Source organism: Ranitomeya variabilis, chromosome 2, assembly GCF_051348905.1.
Source record: "Ranitomeya variabilis isolate aRanVar5 chromosome 2, aRanVar5.hap1, whole genome shotgun sequence".
Taxonomy (NCBI): Eukaryota; Metazoa; Chordata; class Amphibia; order Anura; family Dendrobatidae; genus Ranitomeya; species Ranitomeya variabilis.
Genome location: NC_135233.1, coordinates 873,939,930 through 873,958,971, shown reverse-complemented (window position 1 = coordinate 873,958,971; position 19,042 = coordinate 873,939,930). Strand labels below are relative to the sequence as shown.

The following is a 19,042-nucleotide window of genomic DNA, read 5'->3' as shown; positions in this document are numbered from 1 at the left end:
AAAACGGGAAAAAAACGCAAAAAAAAATGCGGATTTCTTGCAGAAAATTTCCGGTTTTCTTCAGGAAATTTCTGCAAGAAATCCTGACTTGTGCACATACCCTTAAAGAGTCATTATTGATTTTCAAGATTTCTTCATTCAAAAGGTAGCTCTAGCATTCAAGTCCTCTTCCTCTCTGAAGAGGATATTAGCATAACTAATTGAACAAGATCACACAGAACATAGTCATTATTCAAAGTTATCTGAATACAGCTCTATTCCATTGCGCTGACAGTTATTTTTGATCAATATAAAGATTAAAATCAATAGAGGTTGAAATCAGTTTTACAGTGGTGTTGTGTAGTCTAGAGGGTGTGAGAATTACAATTTAATGCTGAGAAGCAGGGCTGTTCACTTGGGAAAGTGCCAGGGCCCTTAGCAGGCAGAGGACCCAATCATCGGTGGGTGCCCAATCGCCGTAGGAGACACCATCGTGCTTTGTGGCCAGTAGCCTGTGCCAGTGCACACAAGTGGGCCCTCTGCTTGCTCAGGGCCCCCGCACTTGCAATACTTACCTCTCCCTGCTCAGTGCAAGTCCTTTTCCTATCTGAAGAGGATATTTGCATACTTAACCCTGCTGTTCTGTTCGGGTCATAGTGACCCGAACAGACTTTTTGCGGCCCTGTAGATTTTTTTCTGTAAGTCTCTAAAACTTGAGACTCCTTGACTTTTCCTCATTTGGGGGGACCTACATATGAGTATATATATATTTTTTTTTTTCCGTTTACTTTTTGCTACACGAAAAAAGTTACACTAGTTCTGTTCGGGTCATAGTCACCCGGCATCGTTTTTTACAGCTGTGAGGCCATATTTTCAGTGAAATAAAGGACTTATAACCTCAGTTGGGTCTATTTATTGCATCTACTATTGTATATCAATTGATTTTTTTCCTAAATTATTTCAATGGGGTCGTACGCGCGCTCTACCGGGGGTATGCATTGAGATCTGCGCACCATAAAAATGGCTTTATATTGATTATTTTTGGTGCGCAGTCTATTCTAAAATGTAGAGTGCATCCGGAGAGATCACTAGGTGTGCACTACACGTGTATATTTTGCGCAGAACGGACTGCTCAGAACGCGCTGTCTAAGACGGTTTTTGTTTGTAAATCTGAGCTGTAAAGTCTTGCAAATATTTTTTTTGGCTAAGTAAGTCTGTCTTACTGGCTTATCTGCTTGTTTTCAGAAGTTTTCAAAATGTTTGATTTGATTGTTTTGATTTTTTTTTTTTTTTTTACAAAAATGTGTATTTTTCTACTTTCGTTTTGCTCATTGATCTGTTTTTTCAGAATAAAAACAAAAAAAAAAGATTTCTGTTTCATTTTTCTTTTTTTTACTACCAAACATGTTCACAAACAATCTAGTAAGCAAAAAGTTATAAAAAAAAATGAGTTAGAGTGTCTAAAATCAAGGTTTAATAAGCCGGGTCATAGTGACCCGAACAGAACTAGTGTATAGTAAATGCGAACAGAACAGCAGGGTTAATAGAACAAGATCACATAGAACATAGTCATTATTCAAAGTTATCTAAACACAGCTCTATTGCACTGAGGTCACAGTTATTTTTGAGCAATTTAAAGATTAAAATCAGTAGAGGTTGACATCAGTTTTACAGTGGTGTGGTGCAACCTGTGATTTATTGTAATATTACTGTGACTCATGGGTGAAAATTTTTTGCAAGCTGTATGTGACTAAATAAGCCCAAATACCTTGTTCGGCTGACAGCATCTGTCTTGATTCCCCTGGGCACATGTTAAGAGTGAAGAGAAATTCACCCCCAGTGACCTCTTCTCTATTGGGAGAGCAAAGCAAGGTATCGGTAATTTAAATTCAAACTATCTAATCTATATTTCTCCAATATCACCTATATGGGAACTCTATGGAAAAAAAATTCTTGCTTATATGGTGAAATGATCTTCTGCACAGCACAAAAAAATCCTTATTCTCAGCAATGCATCATCCTATGTAAAGAGGACTTGTACTTTGGAGAACTATGACAGAAAGCCTATGTGCAATGATCAAGCTATTACAGATTGCTTAGTTTGCATCAGTTGTTTTAGGGTATGTGCACACGTTCAGGTTTTTTCATGTTTTTTCGCTATAAAAACTCATTAAAAACGCATACATTACGCATCCTATCATTTAGAATGCAGTCTGCATGTTTTGTGCACATGGTGCATTTTTTTCTGAGAAAAAAATGCATCGCGGTAAAAAAGCAGCATGTTCATTAATTTTGCGGATTTTCCGCGTTTTTCCCGCAATTCTATGCATTTGGAAAAAATGCACAAAGAATGCGTCAAAAACGCATGAAAAAACGCGAAAAAAACGCTTGCGGATTTCTGGCAGAAATGTCAGTTTTTTGTCAGGAAAATTTCTGCAAGAAATCTTGACGTGTGTACATACCCTGAGTCTGCCTGTGTAAACAGACATTTAAATGACCACCGGTATTTACCATGTTATACCAATTGGTGACCGTATCATGATGCCGCTTGGTCTGAGTAAACACACTTTTACAGTGTATCATCTTGATAACTTCATCTTTGTTTTATTACTATTTTTATTGTTACAAGAAAACTAATAAAATGTCTTGATATTTCCTCTCTTTCCAGAAACAAACATTACTTGGAAACTATCATTATCTAATACAAGACGTTGCCATCAGTGTCACAGTCATTCTTACAAGTAAGAGTAATTGTAATTGACATTTCAATTGACAGATGTTGATAAATACATTTTAATGAATGTATGTTAGGAAGTTTTGTGGGCAAGACCTAGTTGTATGAATAATTTTGTAAGATAGGAATTACAAGCAAACCATGTCGTACCACCAATTTTTTTTAGACTAACTTAAATTTTGGTTTTCACAAAGTTTGCCTCTTTAATGTTTTTAGATCTTTTAGTCAAATTTTTCTATGGTTACGATGTACAATTAGCAGCATTTCATAAGATTTAACATCTTTATTGATAACTACATCAAGTTTATGCACAGACTCAACATTTACAGTGGTGAGGCATATTTTTCAAGACTTTTGTAACTCATCTTGGCATGCGGGATATCAGCTTCTCGGTAAAATCCTGACTGACGACAATTCATTCTTTCCTAATCAGTGGATGGAGATAATCACAATTTCTGTGTTTTTGTTTGTCCTCCTGCTGTTTGACCACAGGTTCTCAATGGGATAAAGATCTGAGGAGTTATCATTTTATCACTAATTATGTAAGAATGGGTTGCCATAAGTCTAGATTTGGTACAGACACTGGTACTTAGCAAGGCACTCAATGCCAGGGGCAGCAAAACAACCCCAAAGCATATTTGAATCTCCACCATATTTGACTATAAGTATTGTGCTCTTTTCTTTGTAGTCCTCATTCCATTTTCAGCAAATAGTAAAATGGGGTGCTTTACAAGAAAGCTCTATCTTGGTCTCTTCTCCCCACAAAATGTTTTGCCAGAAGGATTTTGGTTTACTAACATTTTGGCAAACAGCAGTCATAGAATCATAGAATCATAGAATGTTAGAGTTGGAAGGGACCTCCTGGATCATCTGGTCCAACCCCCTGCTCAAAGCAGGATTCACTAAATCATCCCAGCCAGGTGTCTGTCCATTCTCTGTTTGAAGACTTCCATTGAAGGAGAACTAGATATGTCTCGTCAAAAAGTTATGTCTCAAGATTCTTATTCCCTTGTTCAGTTTGCCCATTAGACTGAGGATGAAAAATGAAAAGTTAAATCCCCAAGCAAGCACAAAACGTATTACAAAATTTGGAAAAAAAATGAACTTCCCCAGTCAGAAACAATATCAGATGGAATCCCATATACTGTATTTTCACGATCTTTTTAAATATAAATTTGAGCCAAATTTTTGGCATTCAGTAAAGCAGGAAGCACAATGAAATGAGTTATCATGCTGAATCTGTCCATCAACACCAACATTACAATTTTACCTGCTGATACAGGTAGAACAGTGATAAAATCTACAGATAAATGAGTTTATGATCTACAGCGAATCGGCAAAGGAAGTGTATGTGGGTCTTAGAATGCACACAAGTACTGCAAGCGGCTACATTCTCCTGAACATTCTGGTGCACTCCAGACCACTAAAAACAATAAATAATAAGATCTGTGATGGCTTTACTACCAGGATGGAGGTTTACAGGAACAAACAGTTTACCTGAAGGACAGACAACAGGGTCGTCCCCCTGAGCCTCTATGACTTCCTTCTCCAGATCTGAACATATAGTAACAACAGCTACCCCTTTCTGTAGTATAGAAACGGGCTGACATTTACCTCCACCCCCAGAAAACAATGAAAACCTTAATGTTATTATCCCCCGGTCTATAAAGGTACCTTCACACGAAATGATATCGCTAGCGATCCGTGATGTTGCAGCGTCCTCGCTAGCGATATCATTTCGTTTGACACGCAGCAGCGATCAGGATCCTGCTGTGATGTCGCTGGTCGCTGAATAAAGTCCAGAACTTTATTTGGTCGTCCGATCGCCGTGTATCGTTGCGTTTGAAAGCAAAAGCAACGATACCAGCGATATTTTACACTGGTAACCAGGGTAAACATCGGGTTGCTAAGCGCAGGGCCGCGCTTAGTAACCCGATGTTTACCCTGGTTACCAGCGTAAAAGTAAAAAAACAAACAGCACATACTCACCTGCGCGTCCCCTGCCGTCTGCTTCCTGACACTTACTGAGCGCCGGCCCTAAAGTGAAAGTGAAAGCACAGCGGTGACGTCACCGCTGTGTTGTTAGGGCCGGAGCTCAGTCAGTGTCAGGAAGCAGACGCTGGGGGACGCGCAGGTGAGCATGTACTGTTTGTTTTTTTTACTTTTACGCTGGTAACCAGGGTAAACATCGGGTTACTAAGCGCGGCCCTGCGCTTAGCAACCCGATGTTTACCCTGGTTACCCGGGGACCTCGGCATCGTTGGTCGCTGGAGAGCTGACTGTGTGACAGCTCCCCAGCGATCAAACAGCAACGCTGCAGCGATCGGCATCGTTGTCGCTATCGCTGCAGCGTCGCTTCGTGTGAAGGTACCTTAAGTCATAAAAAGTTGATTCAGGTAATGAATAATGACCATCTTGCCTGCTTAGATGTTAGACATTTTGCAGATTACAAATACAAAAGATTTTTAAGATCGTGATTACCATGACCAGATAGACTGCCCCCTCCAAAAAATGATGCCACTCTTCAAAGGCCCAATTACTTGCCAAGATTTCACTATTACCAGTGTCATAGTTTCTTGGAAAAGTATGCACGCGGATGGATGCCATTTACTTGGAGATGAACCCTGCAACAATAGAGCCCCAATCCCCACTTCTGACACGTCAACCTCTGCAATGAATGGCTGATTGATGTCAGTGATGTCAGGCTGTATAACAATAGGCCCAGAAGAAAAACATCTCTTTAAAGTGGCAAATATTTCTCACTGGCCGGACTCGACCAATTAGAAAAGTCTGTCTCTTTCTTGGTCATATTCATTAGAGGTTTGTACACTACCGGAAATTTCTTGATGAATTTAAGATAATAATTGACAAACCCTAAAAACCGTTATAAAGCTTATACTGCCCGGACATTCACCTGGCTAAAAAATCAATATGTCATCCAGATAGAGTAGCATAACTCCCCCTGCCAGATGACAAAAAATGTAATTTACAAAGTGCTGACAGATGGCAGGAGTCAACCCAAGTGGCATAACAAGGTTTTTGTAGTGTACCTTTGGTGTATTAAAAGCATTCTTCCACTTCCCTTATGCAGATGAGATTATATGGCCCCTGGAGGTCCAGTTTGGAAAATCACTTTGCTCCTTTACGATCTGATTACAGAGGTCTGGAATGAAATGAAGAAGATATGGATCCCGAACCGTGATCTAGTTTAGTTCACAGAAATCTAGTCAGGGGCTTAACTCCCCATATTTTTTCTTCACAAAGAAAAACACAGCTGCAATAGGAGATGAGGATGGTCTGATGTGACCTTTAGCCAGACTTTCTGTGATATAGTCATCCAATGCCTGTTTCTGTGGACTTGAATCACTATAGAACCAAAAATTTAATTAATGGTGCAATCATAAGGATGAGGAGCAAGTTCTTGACACACCTGTTCCTAGAACACATGCTCAAAATCTGACAGGTGTTCCGGCAGAGAATGGGTATCAACTCTGGCTAAACAGATCTTTGACAGTACTTGCACCACAATACCACCTTCCAAAATCTGCCAGTCAACCACGGGATTGTGCAACATAGGTCAAGGTATTCCCAAAATCACGGGAAAAGACAAGCCCTCCAGCATATAACAATCGGTTGATTCTGAGTGCATGGCCCCTACCTGCAGATGTATCTCTCAAATGACCTGAGTAAAATGTCTCTGGCTAAAGGATGCAGAAACTATTGCGATTATAGGTAAAGGTCTAGACAATTTATGTGGACTGAACTGGGCGTCAATCAAACCTCGGCCCACTGCCCAAAAATGCTGAAATAACCACCTCACTTTCACCAAAATGGATCACGGACAGTAAATAGAATTGTGACCTACCTATGGAGGAAATATGCACACCCGGGTTGCTAACCTCCCTGTAACCCGAGCTCCTTAGTTTCCTGGAGGCAGTTTGTGGTTACATATGGATAGGCAAGTACCCATAAAATGACTCTTCTTATCACAGAAAAAGGACTGATAAAATGAGTCATCCCCCCAACTGCATGGGATCCTTGGTAGACTCAGCCCTAGGTTCCATTGACTCATGACCCCCGCCCCCCAAAAAATTGAGGCATCTCTTTATGTCTCTAACATAGACAGTGGTCCACATGGATAGCTAAGGACATGGCTGCCTCCAGGGAAACTGAGGTCTCATACAGAGCAAATGTATCCTTTATCCTCTCAGAAATCCACTAACAGAACTGACTACGGATCATGGGGTCATGCCACCTAGTATCCGTAGATCACCTACAGAAACTCAGAGCAATACTCCTCTGCTGGCCAGACTCCTTGCTGAAAACAACGTAGTTTACACTCAGCCAGAGACATGGTAGGGGTCATCATAGATAAGACCCAGAGCCTGAAAATATATAGATAAAATGCCCAAGCTTGAGCGTCACCCTAAAGAAGAGAGATTATGACCCCCACCAGTTATTACTCGGTGTTGTGAATTTGGTTTCTGGACTCCCCCGGTGGTCACTGGTGGTACTGTACTTGTGTGCTTCATCTCCTCTGTTCACCTGTTTCCATCAGGATGTGGGAGTTTTCTATTTAGCCTTGCTCCTCAGTCATTTCTATGCCGGCCATCAATGTAACCAGAAGCCTTTCTGTTGCATGTTCCTGCTCCTAGACTACTATCAGCTAAGTTGGACTTTTAGTCCTAAGTTTGTTTTGCATTTTTGTTCCAGTTCTCAGTGATTGTATATTTCTGAGGCTGGAAGCTCTTGTGAGCTGAAATTGCCACTCTAGTATCATGAGTTGATATTAGAGTCTTAAAGTAATTTCAGGATGGTATTTTGAAAGGGTTTTCAGCTGACCGTGAAGTTCCCTTTTCTGTTTTCCTACTATCTAGTAAGCGGACCTCCATTTGCTAAACCTATTTTCATACTACGTATGTCAATTTCTTCTGAAATCACCGTCATTATATGTGGGGGCTACTGTCTGCCTTTTGGGGAAAATTTCTCTAGAGGTAAGCCAGGTCTGAATTTTCCTCTGCTAGGGTTAGTCAGTCCTCCGGCTGGCGCTGGGCGTCTAGGGATAAAAACGTAGGCACGCTACCCGGCCACTGTTAGTTGTGCGGTAGGTTTAGCTCATGGTCAGCTCGAGTTCCCATCTTCCAAGAGCTAGTCCTTATTTATGCTCTTCTATGTTCTCTTGCCATTGAGAACCATGACAGTATGGCCGGCCAAGGGTTAATATAATCGGCTGAAGAAAGGAGAGAAAAAGAAGTCTGCAGAGAACTTTTTTTTTTTTTTTTTTTTCCGAGTTTGCTCTATAGTTGATTCACTAGCACCTCCGCTTATACTGCAGCCTTCATCTCTCTCTCCTTCTAATCCTTGAATGGCTCTGATCTCACCTGATTAAAATGGATCCTCAGAGTTTAGCTACAGGTTTGAATAATCTCGCTACGAAGGTTCAAAGTTTACAGGATTTTGTTATTCATGCTCCAATATCTGAACCTAGAATTCCTTTACCTGAATTTTTCTCCGGGGATAGATCTCGCTTTCAGAATTTCAAACATAATTGTAAATTGTTTTTGTCTCTGAGATCTCGCTCCGCTGGAGATCCTGCACAGCAGGTCAGGATTGTAATTTCCTTGCTCCGGGGCGACCCTCAGGATTGGGTATTTGCTTTGGCACCAGGGGATCCTGCGTTGCTCAATGTGGATGCGTTTTTTCTGGCTTTGGGGTTGCTTTATGAGGAACCTCATTTAGAGATTTAGGCTGAAAAAGCCTTGATGGCCCTGTCTCAAGGGCAAGATGAGGCTGAAATATACTGCCAAAAATTTCGTAAGTGGTCTGTGCTTACTCAGTGGAATGAGTGCGCCCTGGCGGCGAATTTCAGAGAGGGTCTCTCTGATGCCATTAACCCCTTACTGACCTCGGACGTACTATACCGTCCGAGGTCAGCTCCCCTGCTTTGATGCAGGGCTCCGCGGTGAGCCCGCATCAAAGCCGGGACATGTCAGCTGTTTTGAACAGCTGACATGTGCCCGCAATAGGCGCGGGCAGAATCGCGATCTGCCCGCACCTATTAACTAGTTAAATGCCGCTGTCAAACGCAGACAGCGGCATTTAACTACCGCATCCGGCCGTGCGGCCGGATATGACGTCATCGCCGACCCCCGTCACATGATCGGGGGTCGGCGATGCTTCTGAATGGTAACCATAGAGGTCCTTGAGACCTCTATGGTTACTGATTGCCGGTGGCTGTGAGCGCCCCCCTGTGGTCGGCGCTCACAGCACACCTGCATTTCAGCTACATAACAGCGATCTGATGATCGCTGTTATGTACCAGAGCCGATCGGGCTGTGCCTGCTTCTAGCCTCCCATGGAGGCTATAGAAGCATGGCAAAAGTGAAAAAAAAAAGTTTTTAAAAATGTGAAAAAAATAAAAAAAACATAAAAGTTTAAATCACCCCCCTTTCGCCCCAATCAAAATAAATCAATAAAAAAAAAATCAAACCTACACATATTTGGTATCGCCGCGTTCAGAATCGCCCGATCTATCAATAAAAAAAAGCATTAACCTGATCGCTAAATGGCGTAAAGAGAAAAAAAATCGAAACGCCAGAAATACGTTTTTTTGGTCGCCGCGACATTGCATTAAAATGCAATAACGGGCGATCAAAAGAACGTATCTGCACCAAAATGCTATCATTAAAAACGCCAGCTCGGCACGCAAAAAATAAGCCCTCACCTGACCCCAGATCACGAAAAATGGAGACGCTACGAGTATCGGAAAATGGCGCAAATTTTTTTTTTTTCTTTTGCAAAGTTTGGAATTTTTTTTCACCACTTAGGTAAAACATAACCTAGTCATGTTAGGTGTCTATGAACTCGTACTGACCTGGAGAATCATAATGGCAGGTCAGTTTTAGCATTTAGTGAACCTAGCAAAATAGGTAAGCAAAAAACAAGTGTGGGATTGCACTTTTTTTGCAATTTCACTGCACTTGGAATTTTTTTCCCGTTTTCTAGTACACGACATGGTAAAACCAATGATGTCGTTCAAAAGTACAACTCGTCCCGCAAAAAATAAGCCCTCACATGGCCAAATTGACGGAAAAATAAAAAAGTTATGGCTCTGTGAAGGAGGGGAGTGAAAAACGAAAACGGAAAAACGAAAAATCCCAAGGTCATGAAGGGGTTAAAGATGTTATGGTGGGGTTCCCTGTGCCTGCAGGTCTGAATGAGTCCATGACAATGGCTATTCAGATTGATCGGCGTTTGCGGGAGCGCAAACCTGTGCACCATTTGGCGGTGTCTACTGAGAAGGCGCCAGAGAATATGCAATGTGATAGAATTCTGTCCAGAAGCGAACGGCAGAATTTTAGGCAAAAAAATGGGTTATGCTTCTATTGTGGTGATTCAACTCATGTTATATCAGCATGCTCTAAACGTACAAAGAAGGTTGATAAGTCTGTTTCAATCAGCACTTTACAGTCTAAGTTTATTCTATCTGTGACCCTGATTTGCTCTTTATCGTCAATTACCGCGGACGCCTATGTCGACTCTGGCGCCGCTTTGAGTCTTATGGATTGGTCCTTTGCCAAACGCTGTGGTTATGATTTAGAGCCTTTGGAAGTTCCTATACCTCTGAAGGGTATTGACTCCACGCCATTGGCTAGTAATAAACCACAATACTGGACACAAGTAACTATGCGTATTAATCCGGATCACGAGGAGATTATTCGCTTCCTTGTGTTGTATAATCTACATGATGTTTTGGTGCTTGGATTGCCATGGCTGCAATCTCATAACCCAGTCCTCGACTGGAAAGCAATGTCTGTGTTAAGCTGGGGATGTCAGGGGACTCATGGGGATGTACCTTTGGTTTCCATTTCGTCATCTATTCCCTCTGAGATTCCGGAATTTTTATCTGATTATCGTGACGTTTTTGAGGAACCTAAACTTGGTTCACTGCCTCCGCACAGAGATTGTGATTGTACCATAGATCTGATTCCGGGCAGTAAGTTTCCAAAGGGTCGTTTATTTAATCTATCTGTGCCTGAACATGCTGCTATGCGCGAATATATTAAGGAGTCCTTGGAAAAGGGACATATTCGTCCTTCGTCATCTCCCTTAAGAGCCGGTTTTTTCTTTGTATCTAAAAAAGATGGCTCTTTGAGGCCGTGTATTGATTATCGGCTTTTGAATAAAATCACGGTTAAATATCAGTATCCTTTGCCACTGCTTACTGATTTGTTTGCTCGTATAAAGGGGGCCAAGTGGTTCTCTAAGATTGATCTTCGTGGGGCGTATAATTTAGTGCGAATTAAGCAGGGGGATGAGTGGAAAACCGCATTTAATACGCCTGAGGGCCATTTTGAGTATTTAGTAATGCCTTTTGGTCTTTCAAATGCCCCTTCAGTCTTTCAGTCCTTTATGCATGACATTTTCCATGAATATTTGGATGGATTTATGATTGTGTATTTGGATGATATTTTGATTTTTTCGGATGACTGGGACTCTCATGTCCAGCAGGTCAGGAAGGTTTTTCAGGTTTTGCGCTCTAATTCCTTGTGTGTGAAGGGTTCTAAGTGCGTTTTTGGGGTTCAAAAGATTTCTTTTTTGGGGTATATTTTTTCCCCCTCTTCCATTGAGATGGATCCTGTCAAGGTTCAGGCTATTTGTGATTGGACGCAACCCTCTTCTCTTAAGAGCCTTCAGAAATTCTTGGGCTTTGCTAATTTCTATCGTCGATTTATAACTGGTTTTTCTGATGTTGCTAAACCATTGACTGATTTGACTAAGAAAGGTGCTGATGTTGCTGATTGGTCCCCTGCTGCTGTGGAGGCCTTTCGGGAGCTTAAGCGCCGCTTTTCTTCCGCCCCTGTATTGCGTCAGCCTGATGTTACTCTTCCTTTTCAGGTTGAGGTCGACGCTTCAGAAATCGGGGCTGGGGCGGTTTTGTCGCAGAAAAGTTCCGACTGCTCCGTGATGAGACCTTGCGCGTTCTTTTCTCGTAAATTTTTGCCCGCGGAGCGAAATTATGATATTGGTAATCGTGAACTCTTGGCTATGAAGTGGGCTTTTGAGGAGTGGCGTCATTGGCTTGAGGGGGCCAGACATCAGGTGGTGGTATTGACCGACCACAAGAATTTGATTTATCTTGAGTCTGCCAGGCGCCTGAATCCTAGACAGGCGCGCTGGTCGTTATTTTTCTCTCGGTTTAATTTTGTGGTTTCATACCTACCGGGTTCTAAAAATGTGAAGGCGGATGCCCTTTCTAGGAGTTTTGAGCCTGATTCCCCTGGTAATTCTGAACCTACAGGTATCCTTAAGGATGGAGTGATATTATCTGCTGTTTCCCCAGACCTGCGACGGGCCTTGCAGGAGTTTCAGGCGGATAGACCTGATCGTTGCCCGCCTGGTAGAATGTTTGTTCCTGATGATTGGACCAGTAGAGTCATCTCGGAGGTCCATTCTTCTGCGTTGGCAGGTCATCCTGGAATCTTTGGTACCAGGGATTTGGTGGCTAGGTCCTTCTGGTGGCCTTCCCTGTCACGAGATGTGCGAGGTTTTGTGCAGTCTTGTGATGTTTGTGCTCGGGCCAAGCCTTGTTGTTCTCGGGCTAGTGGATTGTTGTTATCCTTGCCTATTCCGAAGAGGCCTTGGACTCACATCTCGATGGATTTTATTTCTGATCTCCCTGTTTCTCAGAAGATGTCTGTCATCTGGGTGGTGTGTGACCGTTTCTCTAAGATGGTCCATTTGGTTCCCTTGCCTAAATTGCCTTCCTCATCCGAGTTGGTTCCTCTGTTTTTTCAAAATGTGGTTCGCTTGCATGGTATTCCGGAGAATATCTTTTCTGACAGGGGGACCCAATTCATGTCTAGATTTTGGCGAGCGTTCTGTGCTAGGATGGGCATTGATTTGTCTTTTTCGTCTGCTTTCCATCCTCAGACTAATGGCCAGACCGAGCGAACTAATCAGACCTTGGAGACTTATTTGAGGTGTTTTGTGTCTGCGGATCAGGATGATTGGGTTGCCTTTTTGCCCTTGGCGGAGTTTGCCCTCAATAATCGGGCTAGTTCTGCCACTTTGGTTTCTCCTTTCTTCTGTAATTCGGGGTTTCATCCTCGTTTCTCTTCCGGTCAGGTGGAGTCTTCGGATTGTCCTGGAGTGGATGCTGTGGTGGAGAGGTTGCATCAGATTTGGGGGCATGTGGTGGACAATTTGAAGTTGTCCCAGGAGAAGACTCAGCATTTTGCCAACCGCCGTCGTCGTGTTGGTCCTCGTCTTTGTGTTGGGGACTTGGTGTGGTTGTCTTCTCGTTTTGTCCCTATGAAGGTTTCTTCTCCTAAGTTTAAGCCTCGGTTCATCGGCCCGTACAAGATATTGGAGATTCTTAACCCTGTGTCCTTTCGTTTGGACCTCCCTGCATCTTTTTCTATTCATAATGTCTTCCATCGGTCATTGTTGCGCAGGTATGAGGTACCGGTTGTGCCTTCCGTTGAGCCTCCTGCTCCGGTGTTGGTTGAGGGTGAGTTGGAGTACGTTGTGGAGAAGATCTTGGACTCCCGTGTTTCCAGACGGAGACTTCAGTATCTGGTCAAGTGGAAGGGCTACGGTCAGGAGGATAATTCTTGGGTTACAGCCTCCGATGTTCATGCCTCCGATTTGGTCCGTGCTTTTCATAGGGCTCATCCTGATCGCCCTGGTGGTTCTGGTGAGGGTTCGGTGCCCCCTCCTTGAGGGGGGGGTACTGTTGTGAATTTGGTTTCTGGACTCCCCCGGTGGTCACTGGTGGTACTGTACTTGTGTGCTTCATCTCCTCTGTTCACCTGTTTCCATCAGGATGTGGGAGTTTTCTATTTAGCCTTGCTCCTCAGTCATTTCTATGCCGGCCATCAATGTAACCAGAAGCCTTTCTGTTGCATGTTCCTGCTCCTAGACTACTATCAGCTAAGTTGGACTTTTAGTCCTAAGTTTGTTTTGCATTTTTGTTCCAGTTCTCAGTGATTGTATATTTCTGAGGCTGGAAGCTCTTGTGAGCTGAAATTGCCACTCTAGTATCATGAGTTGATATTAGAGTCTTAAAGTAATTTCAGGATGGTATTTTGAAAGGGTTTTCAGCTGACCGTGAAGTTCCCTTTTCTGTTTTCCTACTATCTAGTAAGCGGACCTCCATTTGCTAAACCTATTTTCATACTACGTATGTCAATTTCTTCTGAAATCACCGTCATTATATGTGGGGGCTACTGTCTGCCTTTTGGGGAAAATTTCTCTAGAGGTAAGCCAGGTCTGAATTTTCCTCTGCTAGGGTTAGTCAGTCCTCCGGCTGGCGCTGGGCGTCTAGGGATAAAAACGTAGGCACGCTACCCGGCCACTGTTAGTTGTGCGGTAGGTTTAGCTCATGGTCAGCTCGAGTTCCCATCTTCCAAGAGCTAGTCCTTATTTATGCTCTTCTATGTTCTCTTGCCATTGAGAACCATGACAACTCGGTACCCGAGTAATGAGGATGTAACCTAAAATGAAGTATGCAGGCCTCCCTGAAAGCCATAAACTTATACCAACTCCCAGATAACCTAGCAGAGCAATCTTGGGCTCTACCAGGGCATGCCCAGTAACTGTAGGCCCTAAGCTTGGCGTTTAATGGGTGCTGCAAAGCAACTGAGCGCAAGCCTGCCACCTCCAGGTTGAGTAGATGTTCTGCCAAAGCAGCCACACCATCCATAATAGATCCAAAAAGGTACCTGCCAGTGATAATGTTATGTAGTGACTAGGAACTGTTGGTTACTACATGATCTCTAGAACTAGGGATCGCCCTGGTCTATCTCTGTCCCCTGTATAACCCAGAAAGATGGGGATGCCAGAGTCATGTAACTTGCTATGATCCTATCTTAAATCTAGTCTGTTCCCTCCTCCAGCCAGGGAGATGTGAGGCTGAAGTGTATAGGATTACACAAAATCAGACAGACAAGGGATGGGAAATATACAGCCAAGAAAAAATATGCAGCTAATTAATTATTGCTATTAGAAGTAGAAATAAAGACCAAAAAAACAAATTCAGAAAGAAAATAAAGGAGCAAGGGAAACTGACTACAAACTAAAATGGATCTATACAAATGTACAGAGCATGGGAAACAAACAAGGAGAATTGGCGCTGCGAATGCCAGAAGAGAGACATGTTGTTATAGGCATCACTGAAACTTGGTGGCATGATACAATAATAATAATAATAATAATCTTTATTTTTATATAGCGCTAACATATTACGCAGCGCTTTACAGTTTGAACACATTATCATCGCTGTCCCCTTTGGGGCTCACAATCTAAATTCCCTATCAGTATGTCTTTGAAATGTGGGAGGAAACCGGAGTGCCCGGAGGAAACCCACGCAAACACGGAGAGAACATACAAACTCTTTGCAGATGTTGTCCAAGGTGGGATTAGAACCCAGGACTCCAGCGCTGCAAGGCTGCTGTGCTAACCACTGCGCCACCGTGCTGCCCCATGATACACATGATTGTAATGCAAACCACGGTAGCTACAATTTATTTAGCAGAAACAGGATTAACAAGAGGAGAGGAGTGGTGCATTGTATGCTAGAAAAATGTATATATCTCCATAGAGATCCAAGCTTCAGAGAATAGTAGCTTTGCAGAAAGTGTTTGGATAAGAATACAAAGAGAAGAACAGAAAGGACACTACTGTAGGTGTTTAATATAGGCCACTTGGACAGAACTTAAACACTTGTTAAAAAGGAAAAAATAAATGTATATTGAATTGAAATAGGGAGGCATATCTAAAGAGCAACATAATGCTGTCTGCAGGGATTGCAGGGCAATCGTTAAAATAGTTAAAATCAATAATGAAGTTAGGCTTGAAAGGGAGCCCAAAAGCAATAAAAAAGATTTTGGGCCATATTTTGGGAGTATGTCAAAAGCAAAAGAAAAGTCAAAGATGTTCTCCTTCAATGTAAGTCTTCTAACAGAGGCTGGACAGAGATCTGTCTGAGATGGTTTAGTGAATCCTGCATTGAGCAGGAGGTTGGAAGTGATGACCCTGGAGGTCCCTTACAACTCTAACATTCTATAATTCTATGAAAGGAAGATATACAGTGTTAGGGCAGGCGGAACGCACGTAGTAAATAATGAGATGTTATTTGGTGCGTTCGCAGCCCGGGGTCCACCGTGCAGGAGAGAACTTTCTGCAGGCAAATGGCGGCCCTATATGGCGGTAGAAGCAAACTCTGTTACTTCACAGAGTCGCCTAAAGAGAGCACTGTGTCCTGTTTAACTCACAGGAGTACACAGCAACTGCTGAGCAGATAGCAATTTGTGGTTACCCAATCAAAGAGGCAGTCATACAATCTCATCACTGGAGGAGCCGGTATTCTAGGGGCTAATTTCATCCGGGGCCCTGAACACATATACACATAACCACACTGGCGCAAAGCATATAACTTAGATTTGATACTAGTGCATGGCCGTGCGGTCATGCGAACCTTTTATAGCTGCAGCAAGTACAGGACCTTCCCAGAAGGACCAATGGGAGGCTGCCACAGAAGTTGAGCACCTTCAGGACCTTCCTAGAGGACCAATGGAATTAGCTGCAGTGTCTAAGCATGTGACCCTTGATCTCCAATGAGAGATCTTACCCTGGGCATGCTCAGAAGGGGAAAAGCAGGACTCAGTCCCAAAAACGTCTGCTTGCCGCTTCCCAGTACTGGCTACAATGGCAGAAGCTAGAAAGGCAGCAGTAACCCTTTGCACAGAGTCAGACTGAGTGTGATGCTGGGACCGACGTCTCCGCTGAGCAGACTCCACTGTGGCTGGAGCAGAATGGGAGACTGCAGCGGAGATGGCCTAAGATTCCCCCTCTGCAGAGGTGGGAACTCGACCCCTAACATACAGGGAGGAAAGCAAACTGCAATCACACAAATATACTCACAAAACAACAGAGTGCAACACAGGAGAGGTATAGGTAGGCAAAACCAAACAGGAGGCGATGAGGATAAACATGCAAGCAAACTCCAAGCAGAAATCTGCTGAACAACTCTCCAACCACCTATTCCCAACACTGAATTTATCCTCCACCACCAAATTAGGAAGTAAATACACTCACTGGCATTTCCCTGTTGAACATATACTGTATTTAGCATAGGGGAGTGTCCAACACAGAACAGCTAAAGCAATTCAGGATGGAGAGCTCTGGGAGAGCAAGTGAGCTGAGTAATCCTTGCAATGACAGAGCAAGGAAAACCTGCACTGTTTAATAGGATTGTAAAGTAGTTCTAATCTGTACAGGATTTTGTGTGACCAGACGTTCTGATCTTCTGGAACCTCTCTGTTGCGGTATTGCTGTATACATATGATGAAAAATGGAAATAAAATTTTTTGAAACATCTCAATTTATTCAGTATTAAGTATGAGCACCATGCACTGAAATACAAGCTCTTATATGTTTTGGCATGCTACCAATTAAGTTATTAATGGTTCTGTGAAGACTGTTCTGCTGCACACTTGGGTATGAAAATGATTAAGATCTGCTGCTGGGAGGCCTCTTACAATTGACAACTATCGAAATCCCAGATGTACTTGAAGGGAGACAAGTCCAGAGATGTTGCAGGCCCTGGTAGAATACAGTGGAATATGTTGGGACTACTTAAATAAAATATTAATAACAATAATTATATTAATCTTTGTGATTGCTATTCTTGCAAGGCAACCACTTAAGATTTGTATAAACCACTATAGATGTCAAAGCAAGTACAGATCACATCTAGTGTATCTTTCCTAAAACACAACTTTTGTTCTTCTCTCACAGTGAGTCTAACTGGTCCTGCGTCAAAGTTAGCCCCCTACAGACCTGCAATGAGTCTCCTTTCTCCACCTTTACTGCTCTCAATGGTTCTGCATATTTCATTCACCATCATCATACAGACCACTGCCTTCTTCCGTGTGCAGCATCAAACATGGTACAATGAAACAAATGTTTTTAGGTGAGATTTTGTGCTTTAATTTGGAACCACAGTGTTGTCAGCACTATGTACTATAAAAGTCAGTCTACTGATTTTTATTGATGAGTGAATTTGTTGGAAAATTTTCAGCACTTTTGCAATGATAATAGTTGTGTACAATGAGTGTTTTGCATGTGTTTGATAAGGGAAGAGGGTTTGGGGAGCTCATAGGAGCGGCGTTCTTGTAAACTTTTTTTTCTCTATCTTTATGTGTGCACATTGTGGTTAGCCTTTCAGGGCGCAGGAAATATCCACAATGCCCTGACACCACGGCTTGTGTCATTGGCTGCTGAAATCACATGTCCCTCTCCATATAAACAGCAGACTTCTTGTTTTAGAGCCATTTTGACACTATAACAGCGCAGAGGCTGCTCCTGATGCTGGCGCTATTAACAGCAAGATTTTAGCTAGTTAGTTAGGCAGTTGTATATCAGTCAGATACTGTAGCTAGCTAGTGTCCAGTGTGGCTGTTAAATTTACCTTCCATCATTTTTTTGGCCATTACCGAGTTCCACAGACAAAGCCAGCAGGGCACATGTCTTACAAATGTGTTGTGCACTGCTTCTATTGTGCTCCATGCACAAGTATAGCATTTTAAATAACATTTTTCACTAGCTAAATGTGAAACAGCCTGCTGTATGCCACCTTGTCATTTAGTGCTGTGATTATACGAAACTGTCTGCAGACCTAAAGCACTTTAAAAATTATAATTTTACAGTTGCAAAACATTGCAAAAGCCTACTATATCACACTTCACACTTTGTCATTTTGTTGGGTTGAAAGTAAGCTGTCTGCAGATCTCTCGCACATAACCAAAAAACGTTTCTGTTGCTAAACATCATACAGAGGCCACAAAAAATTATTCTGTTCCTAGTGTCATACAGTAGGGGACCTGAATTTATAGCACACTTGATGCTACAAACTATTTTAGAGGCCTGATCCAGAGGCCACCAAAAAAAATCTTCTGTTTCTAGTATCATTTAATAAGGCACCTGAATTTTAAATAGTTTGCAGCATCTAGTGTGTTATAGTGGCCTTTCCCAGAGGCCATCAAAAAATATTGTGTTCCCAACTTCATACAGTAGGGGACATCTGCCTTTCAAATTGTTTGTAGCATATCTTCTTGGTCATACAGGCCTCATCCACACTCAAACAACTCTTTCTTCTGAGACTAATGTGATACAGCTCACCATATTTCACCTTGGAAGAAATTCAGCTGTTTTCAGAGGTGGGGCAGAGTTTAAAATTTTTTGTTGCAAATACTGTGCGCCTACCAAAGTATCTGAGCAACATGCTTGGGAAAAAGTGAAGCCGTGGTGGAAGGGGAATTAAGC

General features: G+C 42.6%; 1 protein-coding gene across 1 annotated transcript in view; it reads left to right on the top strand.

The window, feature by feature from the left end:
• Positions 1-19,042, top strand: part of LOC143808068 (putative cation-transporting ATPase 13A5) — a 642,074-nt gene that overhangs the window by 446,947 nt on the left and 176,085 nt on the right. Inside the window, exons 25-26 of the mRNA XM_077290325.1 lie at positions 2,648-2,720; positions 17,516-17,690. Of these exons, the coding sequence (XP_077146440.1) occupies positions 2,648-2,720; positions 17,516-17,690 (248 nt within the window). The remainder of the gene's footprint in view (positions 1-2,647; positions 2,721-17,515; positions 17,691-19,042) is intronic.